This window comes from Onthophagus taurus, chromosome 1 (assembly GCF_036711975.1).
Source record: "Onthophagus taurus isolate NC chromosome 1, IU_Otau_3.0, whole genome shotgun sequence".
Lineage (NCBI taxonomy): Eukaryota > Metazoa > Arthropoda > Insecta > Coleoptera > Scarabaeidae > Onthophagus > Onthophagus taurus.
In genome coordinates, this window is record NC_091966.1 from 9,584,188 (window position 1) to 9,611,554 (window position 27,367).

Consider the following 27,367-nt stretch of genomic DNA (forward strand, 5'->3'; position numbering starts at 1 on the left):
AAATACCCGCATTACGATTTTTTAATAAAAGCGGGTTATCTAGTTCATTTCCTGGTTGTTAGTACCATCACCTGTAATCAGTTAAAATAAACGCACAACTTAATTTAACTTTACTTATCAAACCATCATCTTAAGACACAGTAAAATAATATCTAGAAGATACCGTATACTGTGGTCAGTAACACAATCTTATCCTTGAAGATGGCCACGCACCGAAACGATTTAGTAAGCAACTTTTGCGAAATTGTATTGTTTTCTAATTCCACAATGTATTGCGCAATGGAACTCCGTGTTTTGTGCAAAAAGATAATACCAACAAATAAAACCTGGAAATTGGTTTCCGTTTTTAAGCGCTTCAAAATAATACCAAACACATATTCATTTCCATTCTAACAACATCTTTGATCTTTAATTATCTTCATTTCAGACGAAGGAATCACGAAAACCTTCACCTGCGCCAGAGTTCTTATCGGACAACACGTTTTTCTGCAATTAGTTGGTGTTGAAGGTTCATTATCTGTTTGTGAAGTGGAAGTATTTACAACTGATGGTAAATAAAAATAGTTTAATAAAAATTTATTGTTTTAAAATAATGTATTTCTTTTAGAATTTTCGATTGATCGGTGCGCTCCAAGATTAGCGCCAGAAGATGCTCAACTCGCCGCGTTCGATCACACGTGTTACGAGTTTGGCGTAGGTCGTGGTGGTTCTTTTGACGAGGCCAGGTCGTACTGTCGTGGACACGGAGGGGATTTGGTCCACGGAATGACTCAAGCAGCGACCACGTTTTTATACGCGGAACTCGAACGAAGAAAACCGAGCCTAAAGACGCAACTGGTATGGATCGGAGCACTAAAAGATCCAGGTCTCGTTGCGAAAACATGGAAATGGGTCAATGGTGAGTCTCTTCTTTATCGATTTTCTATTGATAGTGTTCGTCTATCTCTTCCTGCGTTATTAGCTTTTAAATAGAATTTGAATACAATATCCGCTTTGTTAACGAATGGAAAGGCGCGATACGAAGGTTGTGCTTTCGACCGTTTTAACATCGAAATGGCCTCAATCGCGGTCCCCTTTTTGGCGTATTGCTGTAAAGGTGAATGTAGTAGGTTCACGAATATATTATGGAAGCAATTTTACTTTCGTTCGTGATGTTGCACCTTTAAACACGATAAGTAATGGGCGTTTTCTTCGAACTCATGCTTGAGTGGGTACCGTAATACTTATTAATTATTGTTGTTATAGTTCACGGATTTCTAGATAAATAAATTGGAAAATATTTCATTCATATGTAATAATAAGAGGTTAGAATTTAAATACAGTAAAACCTCGATATTACGAACCTCGTTAGAACGGAACATACTATTAATATTATCTACATGTATTTAATACATCAGTATATTTAAATATAAATGTTAGCTTTGGTTAGCGCTCATAGATAGAATTCAACTCAGGTTATTCCTCAAGTTGCTCTATTTCATAGGTGTTAACCGATACTTGTACCTGTTGCTGTGGAACAAATATTTGTATGTTGTTCCTTGGAACAGTTACTAAATTTAAAAAATAAAAAATATCAAGTAAAATTGTGCAATTTTGAAATTTGGTGATTTATGCCATGTTACTAGAAACTGGTGATAGATAAATATGAAATAAATATGGATTATGATTTTTTGATGCATAAGAAATATTTTTTATTCATAACATTTTTCTCCATCAGTTTAAGTACTTACGTTATAGTTGATTTTATTAAGATATATCGTCGAATTTTTACATTTTGGGAATTTATGCTGTATAATTAGAAACTGCTGATAGATACATATGAAATCATTATGGATTATGATCTATTGATGCATTAGGAACATTTTTTATTCATAACGTCTATCTCCATCAGTTTGAGTACTTACGTTATAGTTGATTTTATTAAGGTAAATCGTCCAATTTTGGCGGATTTATGTTATATCATTAGTAACTGGTGATAGATAAATATGAAATCATTATGGATTATGATCTATTAATCCATTAGGAACATTCATAACGTCTTTGTCCATCAGTTTTAGTACTTACGTTATAGTTGATTTTATTAAAAAAAATCGTCGAATTTTTATATTTTGGGGATTTGTGCTGTATGATTAGAAACTGGTGATAGATACATATGAAATCATTCTGGATTATCATCTATTGATGCATTAGAAACATTTTTTATTCATAACGTGTTTCTCCACCAGTTTTAGCAGTTAGGTTATAATTGATTTTATCAAGAAAAATTGTTCAATTTTGACATTGCGTGATTTATATCATGTCACTAGAAGCTGGTGATAGATAAATATGAAATATGTAAGTATGAATTCTTCTTGATGCATAAGGAATATTTTTTATTCATAACATCTTTCTCCATCAGTTTTAATACTTTCGTTATAGTTGATTTTATTAAGAAAAACCGTCCAATTTTGACATTTTGAGGATTTCTGCTATATCATTAGAAATTGGTGATAGATACATATGGAATCATTCTGGATTGTAATCTATTGTTGCATTAAGAACAATTTTTATTCATGGCGTCTTTCTCCATCAGTTTTAATACTTACGTTATAGTTGATTTTATTAAGAAAAACCGTCTAATTTGACATTTTGTGATTTATGTTATATCACTAGCAAATGATGATAGATAAATATCAAATCATTCTGGATTATGATTTGTTGCTGAATTTGGAACATTATTTATTCATAACGTCTATCTCCATTAGTTTTAGTAGTTACATTATAGTTGATTTTATTAAGAAAAATCATCCAATTTTGGGGATTTATGCTATATCATTAGAAACTGGTGATAGATAAATATAAAATAACTATGGATTATGATTTCTTGATGCATTAAAAACATTTTTTATGCATAACATCTTTCTCCACCAGTTTTAGTAGTTAGGTTATAATTGATTTTGTCAAGAAAAATTGTTCAATTTTGACATTGAGTGATTTATATCATGTCACTAGAACCTGGTGATAGATAAATATGAAATAAGTATGAATTCTGCTTTCTTTATGCATAAGGAATATTTTTTATTCATAACATCTTTCTCCATCAGTTTTAGTACTTTCGTTATAGTTGATTTTATTAAGAAAACCGTCCAATTTTGTCATTTTGGGGATTTATGCTATATCATTCGAAACTGGTGATAGATACATATGAAATCATTCTGGATTATAATCTATTGATGCATTAGGAATATTTTTTATTCATGACGTCTTTCTCCATCAGTTTTAGTACTTACGTTATAGTTGATTTTATTAAGAAAAATCGTCTAATTTGACATTTTGTGATTTATGTTATGTATATCACTGAAAACTGGTGATAGATAAATATGAAATCATTCTGGATTATGATTTATTGATGAATTTGGAACATTATTTATTCATTACGTCTATCTCCATCAGATTTGGTACTTATGTTATAGTTGATTTTATTAAGAAAAATCGTCCATTTTGGGGATTTATGCTATAACATTAGAAACTGATGATAGATAAATATGAAATAAGTATGGATTATGATTTCTTGATGCATTAGGAACATTTTTTATTCATCACGTCTTTCTCCATCAGTTTTAGTACTTACGTTATAGTTGATTTTATTAAGAAAAACCGTCTAATTTGACATTTTGTGATTTATGTTGTATCACTAGAAACTGATGATAGATAAATATGAAATCATTCTGGATTATGATTTGTTGATGAATTTGGAACATTATTTATTCATAACGTCTATCTCCATCAGTTTTAGTAGTTACATTATAGTTGATTTTATTAAGAAAAATCATCCAATTTTGGGGATTTATGCTATATCATTAGAAACTGGTGATAAATAAATATAAAATAACTATGGATTATGATTTCTTGATGCATTAAAAACATTTTTATGCATAAATAACGTCTTTCTCCACCAGTTTTAGTAGTTAGGTTATAATTGATTTTATGAAGAAAAATTGTTCAATTTTGACATTGTGTAATTTATATCATGTCACTAGAAGCTGGTGATAGATAAATATGAAATAAGTATGAATTCTGATTTCTTGATGCATAAGGAATATTTTTTATTCATAACATCTTTCTCCATCAGTTTTAGTACTTTTGTTATAGTTGATTTTATTAAGAAAAACCGTCCAATTTGGTCATTTTAGGGATTTATGCTATATCATTCGAAACTGGTGATAGATACATATGAAATCATTCTGGATTATGATCTATTCATGCATTAGGAATATTTTTTATTCATGACGTCTTTTTCCATCAGTTTTAGTACTTACGTTATAGTTGATGTTATGATTTTTATTATATCACTAAAAACTGATGATAGATAAATATGAAATCATTCTGGATTATGATTTGTTGATGAATTTAGAACATTATTTATTCATAACGTCTATCCCCATCAGATTTGGTACATACGTTATAGTTGATTTTATTAAGAAAAATCGTCCATTTTGAGGATTTATGCTATATCATTAGAAACTGGTGATAGATAAATATGAAATAAGTATGGATTATGATTTCTTGATGCATTATGAATATTTTTTATTCATAACGTCTTTCTCCATCAGTTTTAGTACTTAGGTTATAATTGATTTTATTGAGTAAAATCATCCTATTTTGATATTTTGGGAATTTATGCTATATCGTTAGGAACAGAGGAACAGGTATTTGGAACTATTACTTTGTAGGACAAGGAACATATTATATCTAAAAATTAAAAATTTTTCATATAACAGACTTTCCATACATTGAAATTTTACTGTATTAAACAAAATAAAATAATATTAGAAACTAAGTCTGAACTAGTCTAGTTTATAACCTGGTTACATTTTTTTTAAATTATTTGTATTAATACATGTTTTCACTTTAATGACGAATGAGGTAAAGGCAATGTGTAAATTAGAAATCACAATTTTCCTGTTTGATAAAAACGCACTTATAGTATGTGCAAGAATATCTAGAGCGTATCGATTTCAGACGTCTGCTTACACACAGACCTCCTTAAGTAATCGCGCATCCTAGTTTTATTTAAATTTAGTCTAATTAAAGCCGTAACACTTACATATCATCAATTAGAACGAAAATTTCACACCATTCATGGATTATTAAACATAAACGGCAATAATTTATGACATTATGTTCCTTTAAAAATTGCTCAACCATAAAATGATTTAAGTCTATAACATTTTCATAACCGTTACTAATTCTTTCATTTCTTTACTTTATTAAAGTTAACATTTTATTTATTATATTTAACGTTAAATTCATCAAATATACTTGGAGTCTTTAAATTGGGTATGTTTCCACAATAATTTTTTCTCAAAGGAAACTTTATACTCTATTATAGAAGTTTCTCATCAGATTAACAACGATGATGATACTTTTCCGTTATATTACGTGGTTTTCCTTTTTCTCCCACCATTTCTTTGCACGCGGATTTTTTCCGACCTCAATTCCTCCTTAACAATGAAATTAGGAAAGTCACAACTCTATATTGAAAATTGAAATATACACGAAGATAAATAAATAAGTAGAAATCATTTATCTCGTCACCTCGGTGTCGTTGCGGTTCGCCTTCAACTCCAGTTTGTTATTCGATTTACAGGTGACCCTGTATTAAGACCTTCGTGGGGAAAAAATCAACCCAACAACTATAACGGGGAACAGAATTGTGTGGTTTTAGACGGAGGAAGCAGTTGGTTATGGAACGACGTGGGTTGTAATCTAGATTATTTACATTGGATATGCCAACATAGTAAGTTTATTTATTATCTATTATATGCCTAGAATGTTTGAAGGATAGATTGGGAGGTAAGAATTCAAGCGAGACTAATGGAAAGAGGTCAATTCTTGAGACAACAAAGAAAACTTTCTTATATAACTTATTTTGTTGATTGAATTATATAAGAAAAATTGTATCAATAAAATTAATTCATTAATTAATTTTGTCGATAACATCTTATTATTAAATCTTGAATTGAGTAATGAGGGTGTGGTTAAGAAAGTTTATAATGCTAATAATTTAATTAAAATTCTTTTAGAACCGCCGTCATGTGGTAGTCCGGATAAATTGCTTAATACCACAATAATAGGAACTAATAACAGCATAGGAGCAAACATTAGTTATCAGTGTCCATTGGGGCACATGTTAGAGGGATCCGGAAATAGAACTTGTGGGCGAGATGGATTTTGGACTGGAATGGCTCCAAGTTGTAAATGTAAATAAAAAATTTATTCAAACTTATTCTTTTTTGACACCTATTTTGCATTTAAGATATTGATTGTGGATCACTACCACTATTAGAACACGGCACAGTTGAATTAAAGGATAAAAGAACATCGCACGGCGCGGTAGCAATTTATTCTTGTCATGAAAACTACACTTTATTTGGAAAGGAAGAAAGAACCTGTGGTGACGGAGGTTTATGGACGGAGTCCGCGGCGAAATGTTTATTCGATTGGTGTCCAAATCCGCCTTCAAGTCAAGGAGGTCTCGTTACTACAACGGGAAATAGAGCTGGGGATACAGCTACCTATACTTGTCAACCGGGTTATATCCTTTTTGGTCAATCAATTTTATCATGTCGACTTGGCGGGGAATGGTCGGGAAAAGCACCTTCTTGTAAATTCGTCGATTGCGGGGCACCTCCAAATATCGACCATGGAAGATACAAATTACAAAACGATACAACTACTGTTGGAAGTTATATTGAGTATACTTGTGATGAAGATTACTGGTTGGATGGCGAACGTGTACAACATTGTACTAGAGAAGGAAAATGGTCTGCGGATGCACCATCTTGCGAATGTAAATAAATCAATAAATATATTAATACTTAATACATTAAATTAATTTTTAGTAATTGTTTGTGATGAACCAGGAGTTGCGGAAGGAAGTTATGTAGTTGGATATGATTTTAACGTACACTCAATGATTGAATATCATTGCGAAGAAGGTTTCTTATTAAGAGGAGAAGCTGTAAGAACATGCACAAGGGAAGGGGAATGGTCTAAATCTGCACCAACTTGCGAATGTAAGCTAATCTAAAAAAACTTAATTAAAAAGCCATATTGATCAAAATTTTTTAGATATTGATTGTGGAAAAGTAGCTGCTTTACCAAACGGAAAAATAACATACGTTAACGATACAACATATTTAGACAGTATAATTCATTACTCATGCGCAAACTACTACAGACTTAGTGGCGTCCCAAGAAGAACTTGCTTAGAAACTAAACAATGGAGTGATAATGCACCGAAATGCGAAGAAATAAGATGTAGTGAACCGAGTATACCAGAACACAGCATTCTTTCGGTGACCGGCAACGATAGGATGTACGGTCGAACATTAATTAGAACATCCGAATCTTCAAATGAAGGGGCGAGGTCTTATAAAATCGGTGCAATATCTAAGTATAGATGTGAACGTGGATATAAAGTTATTGGGGAACCTCTTAGAACTTGTGAAGATACTGGTAATTGGAGTGGTGATGTTCCTCAATGTGTTTGTAAGTTATTTGGAGACTTAAATAAATATAACTTTTAAGATCTTTTTGCTACGTGGGGAAAAATGCTTTCAAAAACGGATTGTGGGGTTTTTATAAGCAGCTTTTCTAGTTTTAAAAACGTATTTTATTTATTAACAGTAATTAAAATTGTGCCGGCTAGATGTCCGCATTGGTGTGCAGGATTTCTCCTAAACCGGAAGTCGAATACTCAAATTTCGAGAACGATTACTTTTTTAAACTCAAAAACTACGGAACTACGTAGGATTTTTTTTAAATATTCAGTTTTGGCAAAATGGTGCCAATTTTACCAGAAATGTCATAATGTTTAAAGTTGATCAATACGAAAACTTAAATATTTTCTGTCGAAGCCTCTAATTAGCGATTCGTGCATTTGTCCTTCCTGATGATTATTCTCTCTTTCTGCAGCTAATCGTCTGACTATAAGTTTCTACGAGCTTCTTTAGCCTCATTGGTCATGGAGCGTACAGCGTGGGCAATGCGACGTTCGTGGCAAAACTCAAAATACTAACTTTAGTACTTGCATTATTTCCATAATACTTGTAAGACCGTCATTAAAATTACAAGAGGCAATATCGGACGAGATGCCAACCACTTTCTTGCTACCATGAACCGTTTTTGGTGCCATAGACCACAACGTTGTAACTTTCATTATAACTTTTGTGTATCCCCTTAAACATCTTGTCAAAAGATCTTCTCTGGAAAGTTCTTCATTGCTGGCTTTTACACCCATACGCCAGCATATTGTACGTCAGTTTGGAGTCCATAATACCTTTGAAAGTTTTGCTGTTTCCATCTCCTATGTAAAAACAGTACTTCAAATTATACTTTTCTTCGGATCGTTAAAACATCTCTATAACGGAATCCACTTCCATTTTTCCTGAAGATCCCGTATTGTTTATATCACATTTTTCTTTATGATCTTCCACCCAATCTTGGTATTCTGCAGTGTCTTCTTTACCTTTCCAGTAACTGCACTTTCTGCAAATTTTTGACTTTATTTCCAGATCAACTATTTTATGCGTACGCCAATCAATGTTGTTCCACCAAGTAGAGATGAAAATCCCCTCTTCTTCCATGTTCCATCACCAGAAACTGTTATTCCTCCTACTTGGTTATTCTGAATGGATAATTCTGTTTCTTTGCTGGCTGCCTTCGAAAAACATTTGTCGTGCACGGCTCTTGTTGCAAGTGCAATTATCGTAATTACTTTATCATAAAAAGAATGGAAAACACATAAAAGCGCAAAACTTTGTAATACCATTCCAATATCAAGTAGTCTCATAACAAATATTAATTTTTTGATTCACCTTCTTTGCAAAACAACAATATTAGCAAATGCAGTAAAAATAGAAACAAAATCAATGAAACGGTATCCAAATGCTGCATCAACGTTGATGTTGTAGTTATCTTCGCTATTTTTAACTTCTTAGCTGCACTGGTCACACTCTCACTTTGATGTTTCAAAATATGACGATTAAAAGGTTTTCTGCCACGTACTGTACGTCTCACTGCACGATATGAAGAACCTCGCATTCCTTTTTTACCACCCATACTTATTTTTAACTTTCACCGTTGAAATGTGCGAAAAGGAAACTGAATGTCTAACTAACGTCAAAATACCTACATATACATATAATCGAGTAAAAAGGAAACACAAAAAAGTTATAGGTGGCTTGGATTCTCATTCTAGACAATCTAAAATACACTTTAAACGAGAAAAAAACACATTTTTTAAATTTCAAAGGTAGCATACCTCCTTGAATCAATGAAAAAAGCATATCAAATCATTTCTGATCCATCATTGACATTCAATTTTAAGTTATAATTAATCTCTGCTAATTTTCTGTCACAAATATATCTCTGTAACTTGAATCTTAAGTTACTCGATGTTAGTTAACATAAAAAAATGAATTATTTTTAGTACCTCTTACTAATCACGTATTTCTAAATAACAGATGTTAATTGCGGTGTTCCTGATAACTTAATAAACGGAAAAGTAACATTAGCATCAAACGCATCTTATTACGGAGCTTTGGCACTTTATGAGTGCGACTCAAACTTTGAAAGAGACGGAATTTCGAGAAGATTATGTTTAGAAAATGGAACGTGGAGCGGAGAAGCGCCAGTTTGTAAAGGTAATCTCATTCAGTAAAGAAATAGAACTCAATCCTTATTTTATTTTGTTGTTTAGAAATTCAATGTAAAAATCCCGATTCATTGGAAGGAGTTACATTCCACGTGAGTACATTTAGTGTGGGCGGAATTGTGCATTACATGTGTCCAAGAGGACACGTAATGCAAGGAAATTCAACTAGGATTTGTTTAAAGAATGGAATTTGGAGTGGAAGGGCCCCTGTTTGTACTCGTAAGAAATGTTATAGACTTATTAAACATCATATTGAAATTTTTTTTTAAGCTGTCAATTGCAAACATCCACCGAAAATTGAGAACGGAAGAGTTTTGGTAACAAACGGAACTGTTTATAACAGTGCTATAGAATATCATTGTGTGCCTCAATATAATCGTATTGGGCCATATTTGAGAAAATGTATGGATACCGGAGATTGGTCTGGTGATGAACCTCGTTGTGAAGGTACAAATAAATCATCAATCTATTCGTTATTAACATAATTAAATTTTAGTTGCTGTTGAAGAACCGCAAGATTCCAATATTGGTACTAATATTGGTATCGGAGCAGGAGTAATCTTCTTTTTACTATTAGTAATTGGATTAACCTACTATAAATTGTAAGTTATTCATCTTTAATTTTCAAGTTTATCACACTAATTTTTTTTGTAGAAGAAAAGCTGTACCTGTTAAAAATACGGAAAACGTTGAAAGTGCCGAAAGAAAAGAAGATAGAAACGCGGCAGTGATGAGTTACGCAACATTAAGTGATAGGAATGGATATGCGTCACAAATATCAAAGAATTTATATGAAAACGCAGAGACGTTGTACGATTCTCCGTATGATGAGTCTGGACGAGATAGTGGTACTTATGAACCAGAACCTGTAGGAAGAAATGGTAACATGGTAACAATAAACGGAGTCGCTGTTAGGTAGAAAACCTAAAAATGTGTAGAAAATGAAATAATTACGATTTAAAAGGAATAAGTGGGATTAGAACTGAGATTTAACAACTCTAATAACTAATAAGTGAAGAACAAAGTCCTAAACATATGTACTTATGATTAGTAATACAATCGTTTGTGATCCCTACAACTAAACTGTCATCTAAAAACATTAATATTATCGTAGATGATTCAATATTTCTATGTAGACAGGTAAAACTTAAGATTACCACACCACAAAGAATTTTTTTAAGAACTCGTATGAATAGAAAATGTATATTTTGTAACATGTAAATTATTTGTACTATATGTCTATAGTTATTTGCACACAGTATGTGATTTAAAACTTGTTTTCTACATTTAAAAGTTTGCGTTAAACGTTTAAAACCTGTTTTAAATGGTGTGATGTATTGTGTAGTATAAGTATGACTGAGAATTTTTGTAAAAGATGTAAAGTAAATAAAGATTATTTTTATTAGGTTTTAATACTAGATTTTACTTAAACTATATCACAAAATAACTGTTACTATACCGATGTAGCCCTTCAAACTTTAAGTGATTGAGAAAGTGCCTCAAAAAGGCAACTACTATACTATTCGTATTTTGTAATGTTATTAGTTTCTTCTTCTATTTTCTCCACTCAGGCTTAAAGCCAGTTCTTCATCAATAATGCCTCTATTCTGTGCGCAAATTGTCGCTCCATCTTTTCCTTGGTCATTCTAGGCTTCGTTTACCTAGCGGCGATTTATCCCTGGCCCTTTTCACTAGCCTATCTTATCCCATTTTTTCTTCCATTTATGTGTCCAAATTGTTGATATTTTCCACTCCACAAAATGTTCTTATGTCTTCGCTTCTTTCTCTACCGTTTAGAGTTCTGCGAAGTATCTTCATTTTTGCCGTTTCCAATATCCGTTTTGTTTTAGACATAAGATCGGTAAATATGTAGATATTTGTTCTTCCATAAAGTATTGTTTAAGCAGCCTGCGGTTTTACTAGCTTTCCTGACTTGTCAGGATACTTCCTCTTCAATATTACCGTAACTTGATAGTTCAACTGCCAAGTACCTGAATGTCATGACTTATTCTATTATCTTCTGGTTCACTTCCATTTTACATCAAAGTGGCTCTTTCGTTGTTGTCATGCACTTAGTTTTTTGTGCAGCAATGGACATGTTTCAATTGTTTCGCTATGTTGTTAAATGTTTGCAAGTTTCTCTGTAGATCGTTCTCGTTTTCCGCAAAGAGGATCGCGTCATCAACATAACAGAGAATCACAAATTCCTGATCACCCATTTTGTAGCCCCTGTCCATCTTGACTTTTTTATGATTTCATCAATCACAAGATTAAATAATAGAATCCTATTGTCGAATGCCAGGATTTAATGTTAGTTTTATATTTCAGTAAAAATAGACATTTTAACGCTTAGTAACAATTAAAACTAGAACTAACACTAGACCTAGAACTAGAAAGTATCGGGTTTAGCCGTGCGTCTTCAGACGCATTTCTAGTTCTAGGTCTAGTGTTAGTTCTAGTTTTAGTACAATAAAAATGTACAACATAGTGATATCTAGCAGCATCATGTTTGGACTCATTTTAATGGTTTTTTTAATAAAGAATACATCATAAAAGAACACCATGAAGTTGTCCATTTGTCTATTATATGATAACTAACTTCAGATTTAAAATGTCAACCTCAATTTTGACATATTTGTAATCTTCATTAAAAATCCTTTAAAATAAGTACAAACATGACATATTTATCTTCAATATTAATGAAGTTATAGTCAACTTCCGGTTAGAAATGTCAAAGTCAATTTTGACATATTTGTAATTGTCGTGAAAAATCCTTTAAAATGAGCCCAAACATGATACGTTTAATTCCAATAGTAGTCGAGATATAAGCAACTTTTTGGAAACTAACTTCAAATTTAAAATGTCACGTAACTGGTTCGTTAGAACTTTTTCAGGTTCCACTATTCGTAGAGGAAGGGTAGAGATTTGAAATTTTGGTAGCATGGGTTACTATTCTATTTTTATATACGGTTATTCATTCACAACTTTCGATCTAAAATATTTTCAAGATGGCCGCCACTTCCGGTCTACCGGAAGTAGACCATAACTTCGTTATTTTAAATGGAATGCTGTAGTTTTTATTACACCGTTTAATTGTAAGTAGAAAATAGGTTGACTTTGATAAAAGTTATTGGTACCTAGCGTTTTTCGTTTTCAAGTTATTTGGAGTTTGGGGTATCTTATACAGGTGGTCAAAAATTGAATTACTGTTTCTCCATATTCAATGGCGAGAAAGTCGAAAATTTTAAATGGAACGCCCCATATTTTTTAGCCTGTCAGAAATGGAATTTAATTCTCTATAAATTATTTATAAACATTCCTCTAAGACGCTCGGCTAAACCTAAAACTTTCTAGTTCTAGGTCTAGTGTTAGTTCTAGTTTTAATTGTTATTCAACCTTATATTCTTGTACATTTTAATATTTTAAATATCATTTTTTTGATTTAATCCACTTACCTTGCTTATAATTTCATCCATTTACCCATTTTGAATTAAATACAACCTTTAAATCCAATTAATTATGTGTTTTTCATTAAAAAAACTTAAATTCAACGTCAATTTTGAGAAGCAACTACAATGGCAATGTTTGGATCTTAATTACCATGGTAACCGAGTCAAGTTGGATAACCTTAAAATAATAAAATTTTATTTCGATTTTTTATCAATTCTAACTAAATTTTTATTAATTTTAAAACAATTCGAATTCTTTACGATTATCTTATTATTATTATCTTTATATTTTTGTGTATTGCTTCTTAAGTGAAATACACTGTGTAAATAAAAACTTAGAAATGTCAATTCTTCCAATGACGTCACAGCAAGGCCTTTGCGGGGGGATACGTTCATAACAACAGCGTTTATAGGGACCATCATAACTTTTGTTATTAATTAAAAACCTCTACTATTTACGCCCGTATAAATTAGTTGCAACCTTCATTCTAGAAAATCAAAAGAAATGTAGAAAAGCAAAAAATTATTTGAAGTTGTAATAAACATGAATTACAGTTACTTACTGTTAAGTTTATTTAGGTTTAAGTTGGTATCATTTGACAGATGTTGTCAAAATATTATCCTTTACATTCGGTGACACAACAAGCAGTTTTTCACATTAAAAATAGAAAATTTCCCAATAAAACCCAAAAGATAGCACAAATGTTTTCGCAAGAAATCACTCAAATGAATTTATAAAGTAATTCTCGTAATGGCAATCTTTAAGACGGTGGGTAGAAACTTGCCCTATCTAAAGCAACAGTCTGCTGCTCTTTTAGGCAATACAAGCGCCTCCGTGAAGTTTATATGTGCCGTAGTGATCTTTACGTATTGTCTTTCGTATTCGGAAACAGCGGTACATGTTATTTCGGTTACACCGGGGCTATTGATGCCACCATCGTTTTGGATATGGACTGCATTTACGTTTTGTTTCTTGGAAATCCATTTTTGGGAGGTTTTAGTCGATATTATAACGGTGGGATTGTGTGGAAAACTGATTGAACCGTTATGGGGCCAGATGGAGATGTTAACTTTTTTTGCTATTGTAAATCTGGGAGTAGCAATTATAAGCACTACGTTTTATTTTATCTTGTATGCTTTTTCGTTTAATGCATACTTATTATTTTCTGTGCACATCCACGGATTGGCGGGGTACATAGCGGGAGTTAGTGTAGCTGTTAAACAAATCATGCCTGATTTAATATTGATTAAGACACCTTTAGGAAAATTAAGCAATCGAAATGTACCTTTACTTGTATTCTTTTTGTCATTATTACTTTGGTTGGTGGGTTTATTAGAAGGGACTTATCCAACCATGTTTCTTAGCGGGTTACTTATTAGTTGGATTTATTTAAGATTTTATCAAAGGCATTCGAATGGTACTAGGGGAGATATGGCTGATTATTTTACTTTTGCAAGGTAAAATTAATATTAATTAATTTTATTTTCTTTTATTAAGAGTATTTTGTGTGTTAGTTTCTTCCCAAATGTAATTCAACCACCTATTGCTATTGTTAGTAATACTATTTATGGGCTGTTTGTCAAAATTGGGCTTTGTAATAAAGTTATAAGGAGATTTGATATTGCAAATCCTACAGGTGTTACTATATCAGTTTCAAGTGCTGATCAATTAGATACAGAACGTAGAAGGTAAGTTTGAATTAAATAATTTTTGTAATTTACAAATTTTTTTTCAAAATTGTTTTAGACAAATTGCTTTGAAAGCATTGAGTGAACGACTTTCAAAATCTCAATCTCAAGATAAACAACCGTTATTACCAAAGTCAAATGTAAAAGTGGCGATGCCCAGCGTTATGCAAGGGACACCACCAATCCCCTCAACTTCTTCGAATGTACCCAGTCCAAAAACCCTCCCAAAATCACCCAGCGCACCATCTACAGTAATTCCAATGACATAACATTAACTTTCTTTACATATGTACAGAACAACATTGTTATTTTATTTTTTAATATATAATTTACTGTTATTTATGGTTTTATTAAAACCCAAAAATATAATACATTCTTTTTAATTCAATTTTATTTCTTCAATTAATAAGAGTACAACTTTATAATGTTAAAACTTATAAATTAATCATCAATTTTGTTAATAAAAATTATTAATAACCTGATTGCAAATTTAATAATCCAATAGATTTCGTTAAAGCATTTGTTGTGTTCAATTGAGAAACTAAACCCAAACGAAATATACGTCTCAAAATAACCATAGCATGTTCCTGCATACTCACTACCAACTGCGGCAACTTGGTTAAAATATTTTCGACAACGTCCGCGTTTCTACTTTCCAAACATGATAAGATGGAAGGTAACGCTTCCTCACTAACACTTGGATCAAACTTTAATAATTTCAATAACATGCGAAGTGCAAGCTCGCGAACAGCTCCGTTTGAACTGTTTATATTATTATAAAGGTATTGAGAAGCTGGTTGAAGAAATTGCGGTTTTTTATTACAAATATATTCCAACTCTTGCAGCGCCAATAGTGGGTCAGCAGATTGAAGACCGTTTATAATCATGGGCCATTGTTGTGGAAGGTGTTCAGCATCGGGTGGTGTTGGAGTCCTAATAACGATTTGATCTTGATCTTCGTTACGATCTTGAGAAGGAAATGAAACGCTTGACAACAAAGATCTAACGCTCGGTTGAACCGATTGGATTTCATTCAAAATGTGTCCCTTTTCTTGTAAATATTTCAACGAATATTGTACGTCTTTTATCATCCAGTTTTGTAAAAATCTTACCAAACGATTTACAGGAGTCGTTAATTCTTTCATATGACCATGATACTTTAATAATTGAAAATACGAATCCAAAATGTTGTATAAAACGTCAGTTTTTTGGAAAATATGGGGTTGTAATAGCTCTAATAAGCCTAAAACTTTAGCGAATAACGTTAAATGGCCGCGATTTTTAAAAACGGGCCAATCATATTGTGCTCTTCCTCTTAAACTTCCCGCGATCATCGTTAATTGCCTTAAAATTAATTCGGGATGCATTGAAGCTAACTTTCTTACGCAACGTTCTAAATCGGGATGTCTTGTAGTCCAATCTTTGTATTTAGTTGTAGCTGTAAGCGAACTGATTAAAGTATGTGAGATTATATCAGCAGCGCTTGGAGTCATATCAGATTGAATTTCGCTTAATAAATAATCTTTTGGTAAATATTTTCGAATATTCGGCTTTTCCATGTAAGAAATTAATAATAAATGTTTTGCCATTGGATTCGTTTCAGTTTTTTTCATCAAATGTTTAACATAAATCGATAATTGAAGATTTTCGCAACTTATTAAAACGGGAAGACGTGATTCCATTTTTCTTATAAAATCATGTTCTTCCAATTCGGCTTCTTCTAGTATGTAATCAACCATTTTTAAAATTTGTGGCATTGTTAAACACAAAATATCTTCACTATGGTAATGTTTCGGCGTTGCTTTATCTCGTCCTTGCCATAATTTCGGACTTTGTGTTAAAGCTGTTAAAAAGTCCAAAACAGCAATGGGACAATAAGATTGAGAATCATCTTCTAATAAATGTCCAACGACTTTCCCTAAAGTGTTCCAACTTGCTCTTTGAAGCAAAACTGAAAGTAACAAAGGTCTAAATCGCAAATTTTTCTTCGAAAATAACAATTCCATTTGTAATTGTTGGTTTGAACCCGAAACGTGAAGCTCCGTGGCCATTAACCAATCAACGAGTGAACCTGCGTTTTCAAATTGAGGATTTTCTATGAGAACTTTTCCAAATTCTCGTCCTAATTCTTCTAGTGTACGATTATCTTGAGGATCTTTATTTTTTAATTTTTTAGAAAAATCGTTCTTTTCAGCTTCGTGCGGTTTGGATTGTTTTAGATTCATTTCTAAGAATTGTGCAAAAACGATCGCTAAAGGGCACGATTTATCTTGAATAGTATCAAGTAAACGACTCGCTAAACGTAAAGTATCTTGGTTACAATTTTCTTTCACAAAAATTAAACGTAACAGTAAAAAAAGAGATTTCTTCTCTAAAACAACTTGAATCACCGCAAGTGGGGGAATTGAACACAATAAATGAATCACTCTTTGCGTGAAATGTGAGTCCTCTTTCATTTTTTGTGTTATAGCAATGATATCTTCAAAAGTTGATCCTCCGGAATATCCACTAAATATTTTAGCTAAACAATTCATTAAAGAATCAACTGAATTATCGGATAACCCCGGTTTTTTCTTTTTGATGGGTAAAGTTTTCCTCGCTGGAGCTACATTGATAGCATCATCATCTTTAATGAGGGGACTTTCCATTTCTAAAGCTCTCACAAAAATTTCACCACCAACGGCTCCTCTTCGATTTTGTACCTCAACTAATTGAATCATATAATTTTTATCTAAAACATGATGAACCACCAGTTTTGGATCGCTAGTTGTCGCCTTATCCAAAGTTTGAAGCAATTTACTGATTGAAACAACCGGAATTCCAAACGATTGGATAAATAAAACTAATTGTTGTGCGTTTAATTTTTCAACGGCTAAATCAACGAGTCTCAACACGTTCGAACGAATCATTCTTAATTTTAACCAATCGGGTAAAAGAATCGAATCGTCGGCTGTATCAGGGAAGAAAGTAATCATTCGATCTTCGTTTAATGGAAACCACATATCCAAAAGCGCGTTAAATTCTTCAGAATCTTCAAGAGGACCATATGTTAATAAAATAATCGATGCTTGAATGACCAAGACTTGTATAACACATTGATCCCCATTACCCCAAGTTACCACTACCTGATCTTGATTTTCAGCGGGCCACATAAAATTTTCATCCGGCGGTTGGCGTACTTTATGTAAATATGTGTAAAATATCGAAATTAAATCTCGTAAAGTTCTCATATTTTCACCAGGCAAAATATAAGTCGTTATACTATTACGTTCAACGATAAGTGATGCTAAATCAAAAATTAATTCTAACTCCCCCAAACCATCAATACCTTTCGTAGCTAAATAGTTAATATAATTTGAAATGTGAACAGGATTCGTTTCAACTAAAGTCGCCTGCATCAATAAATGAATTAATATATGCCTAACATTGTTTATATTTGGAAGGTACGAAATATAATGAGTCAACCAATGCGTTTGATTTACATTTTCAGCGGTAATTTCCCCATCTTCATTCGTATTTAAAACCAGCGTTAATCCTTTAATCGCGCGATTTCTACTTGAAGCATGCGGAGATGTTAAACGTCGCAAAAGATATTCTAAAACTTCGGTGGAATTCGAACCATCAGATCCATGAACGACCGTTCGTAAATGAGCGAGTAATTGACTGTGTTTAGTTAACTTTTCGGTTGGTGTGTTGGTTAATAAATATTCGCATAAACATTGAACGGGAAGATGAGCTAATGCCCCTTCGGAGTTATGAACCAATTCAGCTAACCACGGCATATGGGCCACGCCACCTTGACTCGACATTATATCTAAAAGAAAATCTGGACTTCGAGAACGACAAAGTAAATGGCCCAATCTGTGGGTGTTATTTAAAGCTTGTAGTTGTTCTAATACTAAAGGTGGTGGTCTGCGAATATCACCTATTAAAATGAATAGAATTAATAATGCGTTTTGATGATTTAAAAAAGATTACCTGTTGGATTTAATTCAATTAATTGTGGAAGTAGTAAACTGGTTTGTTCGTTGATTTCTTGTTTTGTACTAGCTGCTGCTAAATGGGTTTCAAATTCTAAGATCTTTTGCCTCTCTATCGCCAACATTTGTTGTTCTTTTCCTATAAATTCTTCTGTCGCTTCGGTTGAAAGCATTGTTGATGGAGGAAACGTGAAGTGACTAAAAACAGTGATTTATATAAATATTTTGTTTAAATAAATTGTTATTAAAAATAATTAAAGAAATAAGTTGAGTAATTTCAATTTCCTGCTACAACTTTTGAACTAAAAGATTTTTTGTAATATGATCTGTTATAACTTTTAAAAAGCGAAGTTCAACAAATTTTTAAATTTTTTTCGATATCTATGCATCTGAAAGCAAAAGTGCAAGAGAGCAATATTGTTCAGAATAAAATTTGCAACAAGATTTGTTCTAAAAGTTTTTGTGTAAAATGATCCGTTTCCCAAGTGTTACCCTTAACAGCTGATAAAACAACGAAATTCATCAAATTTTCATATTTTCTCGATATTTATGCATCTGAGAACAAAATTGCAAGAGAATAATATTGTTAAGAATAAAATTTGCAACAAGATTTGTTCTAAAAGATTTTTTGTAATATGATCCGTTATAACTTGTAAAAAGCAAAATTCATCATTTCTTCAAATTTTTCTCAATATCTATGCATCTGAGAGCAAAAGTGCAAGTGAGCAATATTGTTCAGAATAAAATTTGCAACAAGATTTGTTCTAAAAGTTTTTTTTGTAATGTGATCCGTTTCCCAAGTGTTACCATTAATAACTTGAAAAACGACGAAATACATCAAATTTTCATGTTTTCGTATTTTTGTCGATATCTATGCATCTGAGAGCAAAAGTGCAAAAGAGCAATATTGTTAAAAATAAAATTTGCAACAAAATTTGTTCTAAACATTTTTTGTGATATGATCCGTTCTAGAGTGTTACCATTAACAACTTATAAAACAACAAAATTCATCAAATTTTAATTTTTTCGTATTGTTCTTGATATTTATGCATCTGAGAGCAAAAGTGCAAGAAAGCAATATTGTTAAGAATAATATCAGCAACAACTTTTGTTCTAAAAGATTTTTTGTAATATGATTCGTTTCCTAAGTATTACCATTAACAGCTGATAAAACAACGAAACTCATCAAATTTTCATATTTTCGTATTTTTGTCGATATCTATGCATCTGAGAGCGAAAGTGCAAGAAAGCAATATTGTTAAGAATAATATTTGCTACAACTATTATTCTAAAAGTTTTTTTGTAATATGATCAGTTTCCCGAGTGTTACCATTAATACAATGAAATACATCAAACTTTTGTTTTCATATTATTTTTCTCGATATCCATGCATTTGAGAGCAAAAGTTAAACAGCAATATCATTAAAATCAACAAAGGTAAAGTTTATATTTCTGGTACTATGATAAACAGATGAGATGGTATCTTACTGAGTTCTACTTTATAGTAATTCTTCAAGTAGGGACACGTATAATCGAACAATATTTAAATATCAAATTAAATAGACACGATTAAGCTAACTTTATTATTCATTATTAATTAAATAAATTATTAATCTGACATAGAGAAGATTAAACATAGGATACCTTATGAATCCTCACCCTATTAAGCAATCGCGGAAGTGTTAAAGACTGAAGATTTTGATTATTGAGCTTAAAATGTCAAATTTCAAGCATAAACACATAAACTATAAAAGATTTAACATTCTTTTCTCAAAATAACTCAGATATTAAAAGTTATTAATCAAATTTGAATCAAATAACATTTTCAACCTCAAGATACCCCACTGAGATTAAACTGAAAGATTAACAATGCTTAAAAATCTTTTAAAGTTTTGTCTGGAAAGTTGATATTAAAACGTCAAGTTTTATATAATACCAGGTTCCAATCAATTGATCTATAATAAACACTAAAAATAAATTTTAAGTTTGATTTGACATATAACATTCAAAATTAACAAACGTCAAAATCTACGTTTGAATGTTAAATAAAATGTCATTTTCAAGATCAAGTGTGACAAAATATGATTTTGTACTTTATATTTTATAATTCGCGACGGTAATGAAAGCTATTACAGTACTTAAACGGGTGCTGTAATGAGACTCCTTACAGCATCCGATGCTGTAATGAGATTTTAGTAACATTTTATGGAACCAGTTCAAGTTGGTGACATTTTATTACTTTCTTTAATCTTCTTCTCTTCGCACCACGCCTTAAATTTAGCGTACTGTTGTTCGTACCTTTCGTGGAACTTCTCTGGAAGTAGTGTTTTAATAGAACTCTGAGCAATTTCTCTTATTTCGGAAGGTGTACATGAAACATTTTTTTCAGGTGAATACATTTTGTATTTTGACAATTCAAATTTCTATTTTCGGTGGTAAGTATTACAGTGTTGCCAACTGCTATATTCCTAGACATTCCTAGATTATCAACATTTATTTTATTTTTGTTAAAAAAAAAGTATTTCATAAGACTTAAAGCACTCATTCATTAAAAATAATTAAAATTAAAATGCATTAAACTTGCATTGAATTTTTTAATATACTATTAGGCATCTCTGTGTTCAAATATCGTTTAAGGACGACATGCAAGCACAAAAAATCATTTATAAATGGGGGATAAGTTTACCATAATATAGTTAGGGTATATATCATCGTTTCACGCAACTCGAGAATTCTTGTTTCCAAGACATCACAAACTACAATCATAAATAATATAGTACTTACTTAGTTATACACATTTCCATAAACATCCTTAAAATTCTGTATTTACTCCATGCTAAACTTCCAAACGTACTCGGATTATGAGCAGCAATAATTAACAAAATTAACCAACTTTTCCAATAAATCGACGAAATCGCCAATTTAGGCGGGGTATATCCAACAGGTAATGTAATATTTTCCGGATAATTATAACAGCATAAATTAAAGAAAAGATCGACAATCTCAAGTTTATCCATAACTAAAGGCATCACCGAATCAGTCGTCAAATTTCCGGCTCTCCTCACCAATTGATCACAAATATCAACAATGTCGTTAGCCGAAACAGGGTGTTCTTTAGAAATACCAATAACTAAAGTTCGAAATAAAGTTTGTTCTAATAATGGTACTTCGCTTATTAATCGGAAAAATAAATTTCTTTCATTTTCTCCAGGCCATGAGTCAACCTTGCAGTATTGTTCGACTGGTTCTAATAACAATACTTTATGTATAGCGTATTGAAAGTCGCTAACGTGAGGTCGAAAGGTTCTTAAAGCCCCCTCGTGAAGCCATACGGCAGCTTCTCTTTGAATATTAGAAACTTGTAATTGGAAATGTTGGAAAATGCTCGCATCTTTTTTACTTTGTGAGGCCGCATCACGAACTTGAGGGCTAATGCACAAAAACATGCACATACAAACCAAATCGACGAGAGATAAAAATATTCTGTCTTTGAATTCTGAGTCTCTAATTAAATTCGACATTTCTTTGCGTTCTTTTAAAAGCGAATGAACAACGTTGCATAAATTGAAATCTTGTTTTAATACTCGGTTAATTTCTTTTAATAAAGTACGAATCGATCGTAAATAATCGTCTTTGTTTAAAAGTAATTCTAAACAAATATCTGTAAAAGCATCTGCCCCACCTTCTGGAGATACCTGAAACATCGCTCCAACAACCAGTAAATTATTCGTATTTCTTGTATTTGAGAGTTCGTTATAAACGGTGTATTTTAATAAGGGATATAAATTCTCTGGAAATGATAACACCATCTCTTTTAAACAATTATTAAAAAACGTTATCATAGGTTTATTTTTAATTCTCAATTTACTTAAATGTGCCACAACTTCCAAATCCCTTTGAGTGTTTGTCGAGCAATTATAACAAAGATACGCTAAAAGTTCCTGGGCAGGTTTCATCAATTTATGATTGTGGAGCCAATTTTCAATTCTAGACACCGCTATTATTCGTATCTCAACCAAACCTGATGCTATACTTAAAAATCGAACGAAATTTTTTGTTATTGCATCCGGTTGTTGTCGCCTAGTCAATTGTTCTTTTATGGCTTCAAGGCATATTTGTTCAACAATTTCTTGTGCTTGTGTATATCGGGAATATGTATTTATATTCCAACTACTAACAATTGATTTAAACTCATTCATACCTAAAACAAAAAGTTTATTTAAAAATAAATATAGTGAAATTTCGATATAACGGAATAATACGGGGAAGGAATTGTTCGTTATAACTAAAAGTTTGTTATATGACAAATTTTGGTTTAGCTGTGCGTCAGTTTAAAATTGAATCAGTTAACTTAATCAAAAATGTAACGCCCAACGATCCAGGAATATGGAAAACAACTAAAAGAATAATCAAAAAAAAAGAAACCAATTCCAACATCAATCCATCAAGAGAACACTCTTAGCACAGATGCTGATAAAGCCGTAGGTTTTTCAAACTATCTTGAAAAAATATTCACTCCACAATTTTCAAAAGCGAGTTACACATTCACAAATAAAATTCGACAGTATATAGAACCTAATCTTCCTGTTAATAAAGCCACTATTGATCATACCACCCCTGAAGAACTTCGAATGATTACCAATAGCCTCCAAAAAAGCTCCTGGTCACGACCTTATCCCGAATTCAGTGATCAAAAATCTACCCAATCAGACCTTAAATATATTAAGCTCCATTTTACCATCTGCATAAATCTGGGATACTTTCCTAACGCCTGGAAAAAAACTGAAATATTAATGTTTAGAAAACCTGGCAAAAATAAACGTGAAATCGAAAATTATAGACCTATTAGTCTGCTTCCTACCATGGATAAATTGTTTGGGTTTAACTTTTTGAATCATACCTAATATTCAATACGGGTTTAAAATTGGTCACTCAACAGTAAATCAACTCACAAAAGTGATGGAAATAATAGAGCGAGGATATGAAAATAAACAGTATACAACAGCTGCTTTTTTACACATAACAGAAGCCTTTGATTCAGTATTGCTATATAGCTTAAAATATAATATCCTTAAAGCTAATATACCTGAATACCTCAAAGCCCTAATTTTCTCATTTCTGGATGACGTAAAATTTTCTTTACGTCAGAGTTAATGCCTATAAATCCGAATCAAAACCCAACAGAGCTTGAGTTCCTCAAGGCAGCATCCTCTCACCACTGCTATTTAATATCTGTTTACCACCCAAAATGAAAATCTAGAAAAATCCATTCAAGATCTCAAAAACTCAGTTAGTGAGATACATAAATAGTTATTGACTTGGTGCTTTCACTTTAATCCAAGTAAATGTGAGGTCTAAATATTTACCCTTAGACAAGTTAAAAATCCTACAACAATAATAATCAAAGATCACCTTTTAAACTGGAATACGAAAGATAGCGCTATCAAATCTTTGGGAGTATATTGGGACCAAAGACTTACATGGAGTACCATATTAATAAAAAATTAAACGAAACATATACAAGACTGAAAGAACTTTATCCCCATCATCAACAGAAAATCGAAACTGATATTAATCTAATAAGATCTAATATTAAAAAATTTAAGTGCTACAAAATAAAATTTTAAGAATGTTTGTAGATACCCCATGATTTGTGAGAAACTCAATAATTAATTTCAATTGTTATCAAAGCCATGAAGTAACATTTAATGTTGAACTGGTTGACTCTGTTAATAAAAAAAATATATATACAGGTGTTTCTAAATTGATGCGAAAGATTTCAAGGAATGATTTTTCAGCACAAATTAAGAGGAGTCTTTCATATAACTTTTTGTTCAAACTCCCTTTACCACCGAGTTACAGCTCTCTAAAGTTAGGGGAAAAAATTGTTTTTATTTAATAAATCCACTATGGAGGAATTTAGAAATTTGGCAGATAACTGTTGCTAATAAAATGAAAAATAAACCCATATAATACTTTGTATTAGAAGTTTTTAATGCGTCTTCATTTTGTTATTTAAAAACTTGATTTAAATAGAGGGATCAATAAGCAACTTCTTTATCTCTTGACATTTTCTCCTAAAATTGTTAGTTTAATCACAAAAAAATAAAATAATACACAGGCTCAAGTGAATTAATTCAGAGATTGGTATTATTAGTCAAAAAAATGAGGTTATGTCAAATTGACCTCAACATTATTTTATTTTTTGTGATCAAACTAACAATTTGTTAGTTGTTAAATATCAAGAGAAAAGAAAGTTGCAGATTTTCTCCCTTAACTTTACAAGGCTATAACTTGGAGGAGAAGGGGTTTTGAACAAAAAGTTATATGAAAGACACACCCCTTAATTTTCGATGAAAAATCGCCCCTTGAAATCTTTCGCATCAATTTAGAAACATCCTGTATATTTTGTCCGTTATATCGAAGTAATAAAATAATTTCATTTATAAAGTAATAATTAGATAATTACTTTCATCATCATCATTAGAATTAATAGTTAGAGGACTTGAAGTGTCACGTCCTGCTGGAGCCCATGTTTCAGTAGCTAAAAGTAGTTTTGGTGGCTGTTTAGTATTAAAAGCTGTGCTTATATTATCCACAAACGGTTTACAAAATGGGTTATCTATCCAAACTCGATCTCCAACAGCGTCTTCTACATACAGCTATACAAAAATAAAATTAATACATAATTTTTAAATGAAATAAATAAGTTTTATACCTTAACAAAACTTTCTGGCCAATGCCCAACTGAATTGAAAGCATATAAAAGTATGTTTATGAATAACATTTGATTATGTGGATTATTTTTTGTTGGGGCTTTAAGTCCAGCGATAATATCCCTTCTTATAGAGCTTATTAGAGCGGCTACAACATTCTCATTAACGAAAAGTGTTGGTTTTGAATAAACCAACAGTAATAGATTACTATAAAGTACTTTGCATGGTTTAAATCTTTGTACTTTAATAGAACGAATAGCTCCTAAAATATATGATACCTAAACAAACAAAAAAAATTACTAAATAACTAAGAACATATAATAAATCATACCGCTTTTTCTGTATTGCCAATATGTACACTATTCATAACCAACTCCATGAAATCACATGCTTCACAATCAACAGCCATAGCTTCCCAAGCTTCTGCACTAGATTGTCCTGGATTACTTCTTTCAGTTGGGATCAAAGTGGACATACAAGGGGCAGGGGTTGTTGTTGGTCGTGTAGGTAATGCCACTTTCATTTTCTTTAATGCGGGCCCAGCTGGTAAAGGAGTTGTATTTTCCCGTTTCCTATCAATTTGTCCTTTACCCGAAGTTGAAGGTTTTTGTAAAGAAGGTCCAGTACGTTTTGGGTCATTATCTCTTGATGCGGACTGTTTTGAACCCAATGCAATGAACATATCAGGGGGTTGTTGCGTTATTTTCCCCTTTGGCCCCCTTGAAGCCATTTTTAACGATTTTTCCTAGTTTTAAACTACAACATAACCTCAATTTTTTGTTTGGGTTTTTTATAACAGATTATGCGTGGGATTCTAAAAAGGTTTAAATTAATGAATAAGCAAGTATGAACCAATTAGTTTTGGTGAAAGATAGCTATGATGATTAAGAATATAAATTAATATTTTGTTTGTGTTAAACGTTTCAAAGACACCTGACTTATTCACTGATTGGTGAATAAATGATATAAAATTAGTGTCAGGGAATTTACGATAAGATAATAGCTTTTAAGATATTCCTCGATTATTTGAGTTATTTTAAAGATATTTGCGAGTTCTTCAGGAAGTGGTAAGACAAAAAATGTAAAAAATAAGTTATTTTATTAGAATTTTCTATTTTTAAACAAGAATAAGCTATAATAATAAAATATTTTTTTTAGGTTGAAAGAATATATATTAATTGTAATGTTATATAAAAAAGATTCTTTAATATTTTATTAATATCTGACAGAAATAAACCAATGTGACACATGATGAAATAGCGCCCTCTGTCTGAATGATTCAATGATTATTAAAATAGCCAAATAGCCTAAAAATTACAAATTCCCTAAAACCAAACTGTTTTATTATTTTATTCTATAAGAACATCCTGTAAATGGAATTGAGATCTATATAACCGGGATTTTGCATTACTGGGATACTTCTATAAGAACAGTAAAGGTTCTTATTCAATTTCAACTGTAATTGGTCGTTTCCATACACATCAGCAAGTTGTACGATATAACATGTAATTAATAAATTTAATAAACTTTCCTTGAATGTATTAATAATATGAATACTTCGAATTACTAAAAAGCCTTAAAGATAATGTTACATACAAAATTTTATGAAAAATATTTAAATTAACAATTGATTTTTAGCGCCATCTCTTACAGACTAAAAACTTCATACAATTACTGTCAAAAATAACTTAATTGTGTATGTATGATATAATACGTAATTAATAAATTTGATAAACTTTCCTTGAATATATTAATAAAATGAATACTTCGAATTACTAAAAAGCCTTAAAGAAAATGTTACATAAAAAATTGGTGGTAAAATATTTAAATTAT

At 31.5% G+C, this 27,367-nt stretch overlaps 3 protein-coding genes across 3 annotated transcripts in view; 2 read left to right on the plus strand and 1 right to left on the minus strand.

The window, feature by feature from the left end:
• The window catches only part of LOC111417349 (CUB and Sushi multiple domains furrowed), a 31,438-nt gene extending 20,532 nt beyond the window's left edge, over positions 1–10,906 (plus strand). The window contains exons 4-15 of the mRNA XM_023049596.2: positions 428–550; positions 608–898; positions 5,630–5,779; positions 6,066–6,242; positions 6,299–6,832; positions 6,885–7,058; positions 7,114–7,533; positions 9,510–9,689; positions 9,746–9,919; positions 9,971–10,147; positions 10,197–10,302; positions 10,355–10,906. Of these exons, the coding sequence (XP_022905364.1) occupies positions 428–550; positions 608–898; positions 5,630–5,779; positions 6,066–6,242; positions 6,299–6,832; positions 6,885–7,058; positions 7,114–7,533; positions 9,510–9,689; positions 9,746–9,919; positions 9,971–10,147; positions 10,197–10,302; positions 10,355–10,619 (2,771 nt within the window). The 3' untranslated portion in view covers positions 10,620–10,906. The remainder of the gene's footprint in view (positions 1–427; positions 551–607; positions 899–5,629; positions 5,780–6,065; positions 6,243–6,298; positions 6,833–6,884; positions 7,059–7,113; positions 7,534–9,509; positions 9,690–9,745; positions 9,920–9,970; positions 10,148–10,196; positions 10,303–10,354) is intronic.
• Positions 10,907–13,757: 2,851 nt separating this feature from the next.
• Positions 13,758–15,176, plus strand: LOC111417409 (transmembrane protein 115). The gene is made up of 3 exons (XM_023049679.2): positions 13,758–14,607; positions 14,665–14,838; positions 14,897–15,176. The coding sequence occupies exons 1-3, from the start codon at positions 13,901–13,903 to the stop codon at positions 15,105–15,107; spliced, it is 1,092 nt and encodes a 363-aa protein (XP_022905447.1). The 5' UTR covers positions 13,758–13,900; the 3' UTR covers positions 15,108–15,176.
• A 35-nt stretch (positions 15,177–15,211) lies between these two features.
• On the minus strand, positions 15,212–26,401 carry LOC111417411 (integrator complex subunit 1). The gene is made up of 6 exons (XM_023049680.2): positions 25,866–26,401; positions 25,537–25,812; positions 25,288–25,480; positions 21,603–23,019; positions 18,817–19,016; positions 15,212–18,763 (listed from the first exon to the last, which is right to left on the minus strand). The coding sequence occupies exons 1-6, from the start codon at positions 26,262–26,264 to the stop codon at positions 15,309–15,311; spliced, it is 5,940 nt and encodes a 1,979-aa protein (XP_022905448.2). The 5' UTR covers positions 26,265–26,401; the 3' UTR covers positions 15,212–15,308.
• Between the last annotated feature and the right edge of the window lie 966 nt (positions 26,402–27,367).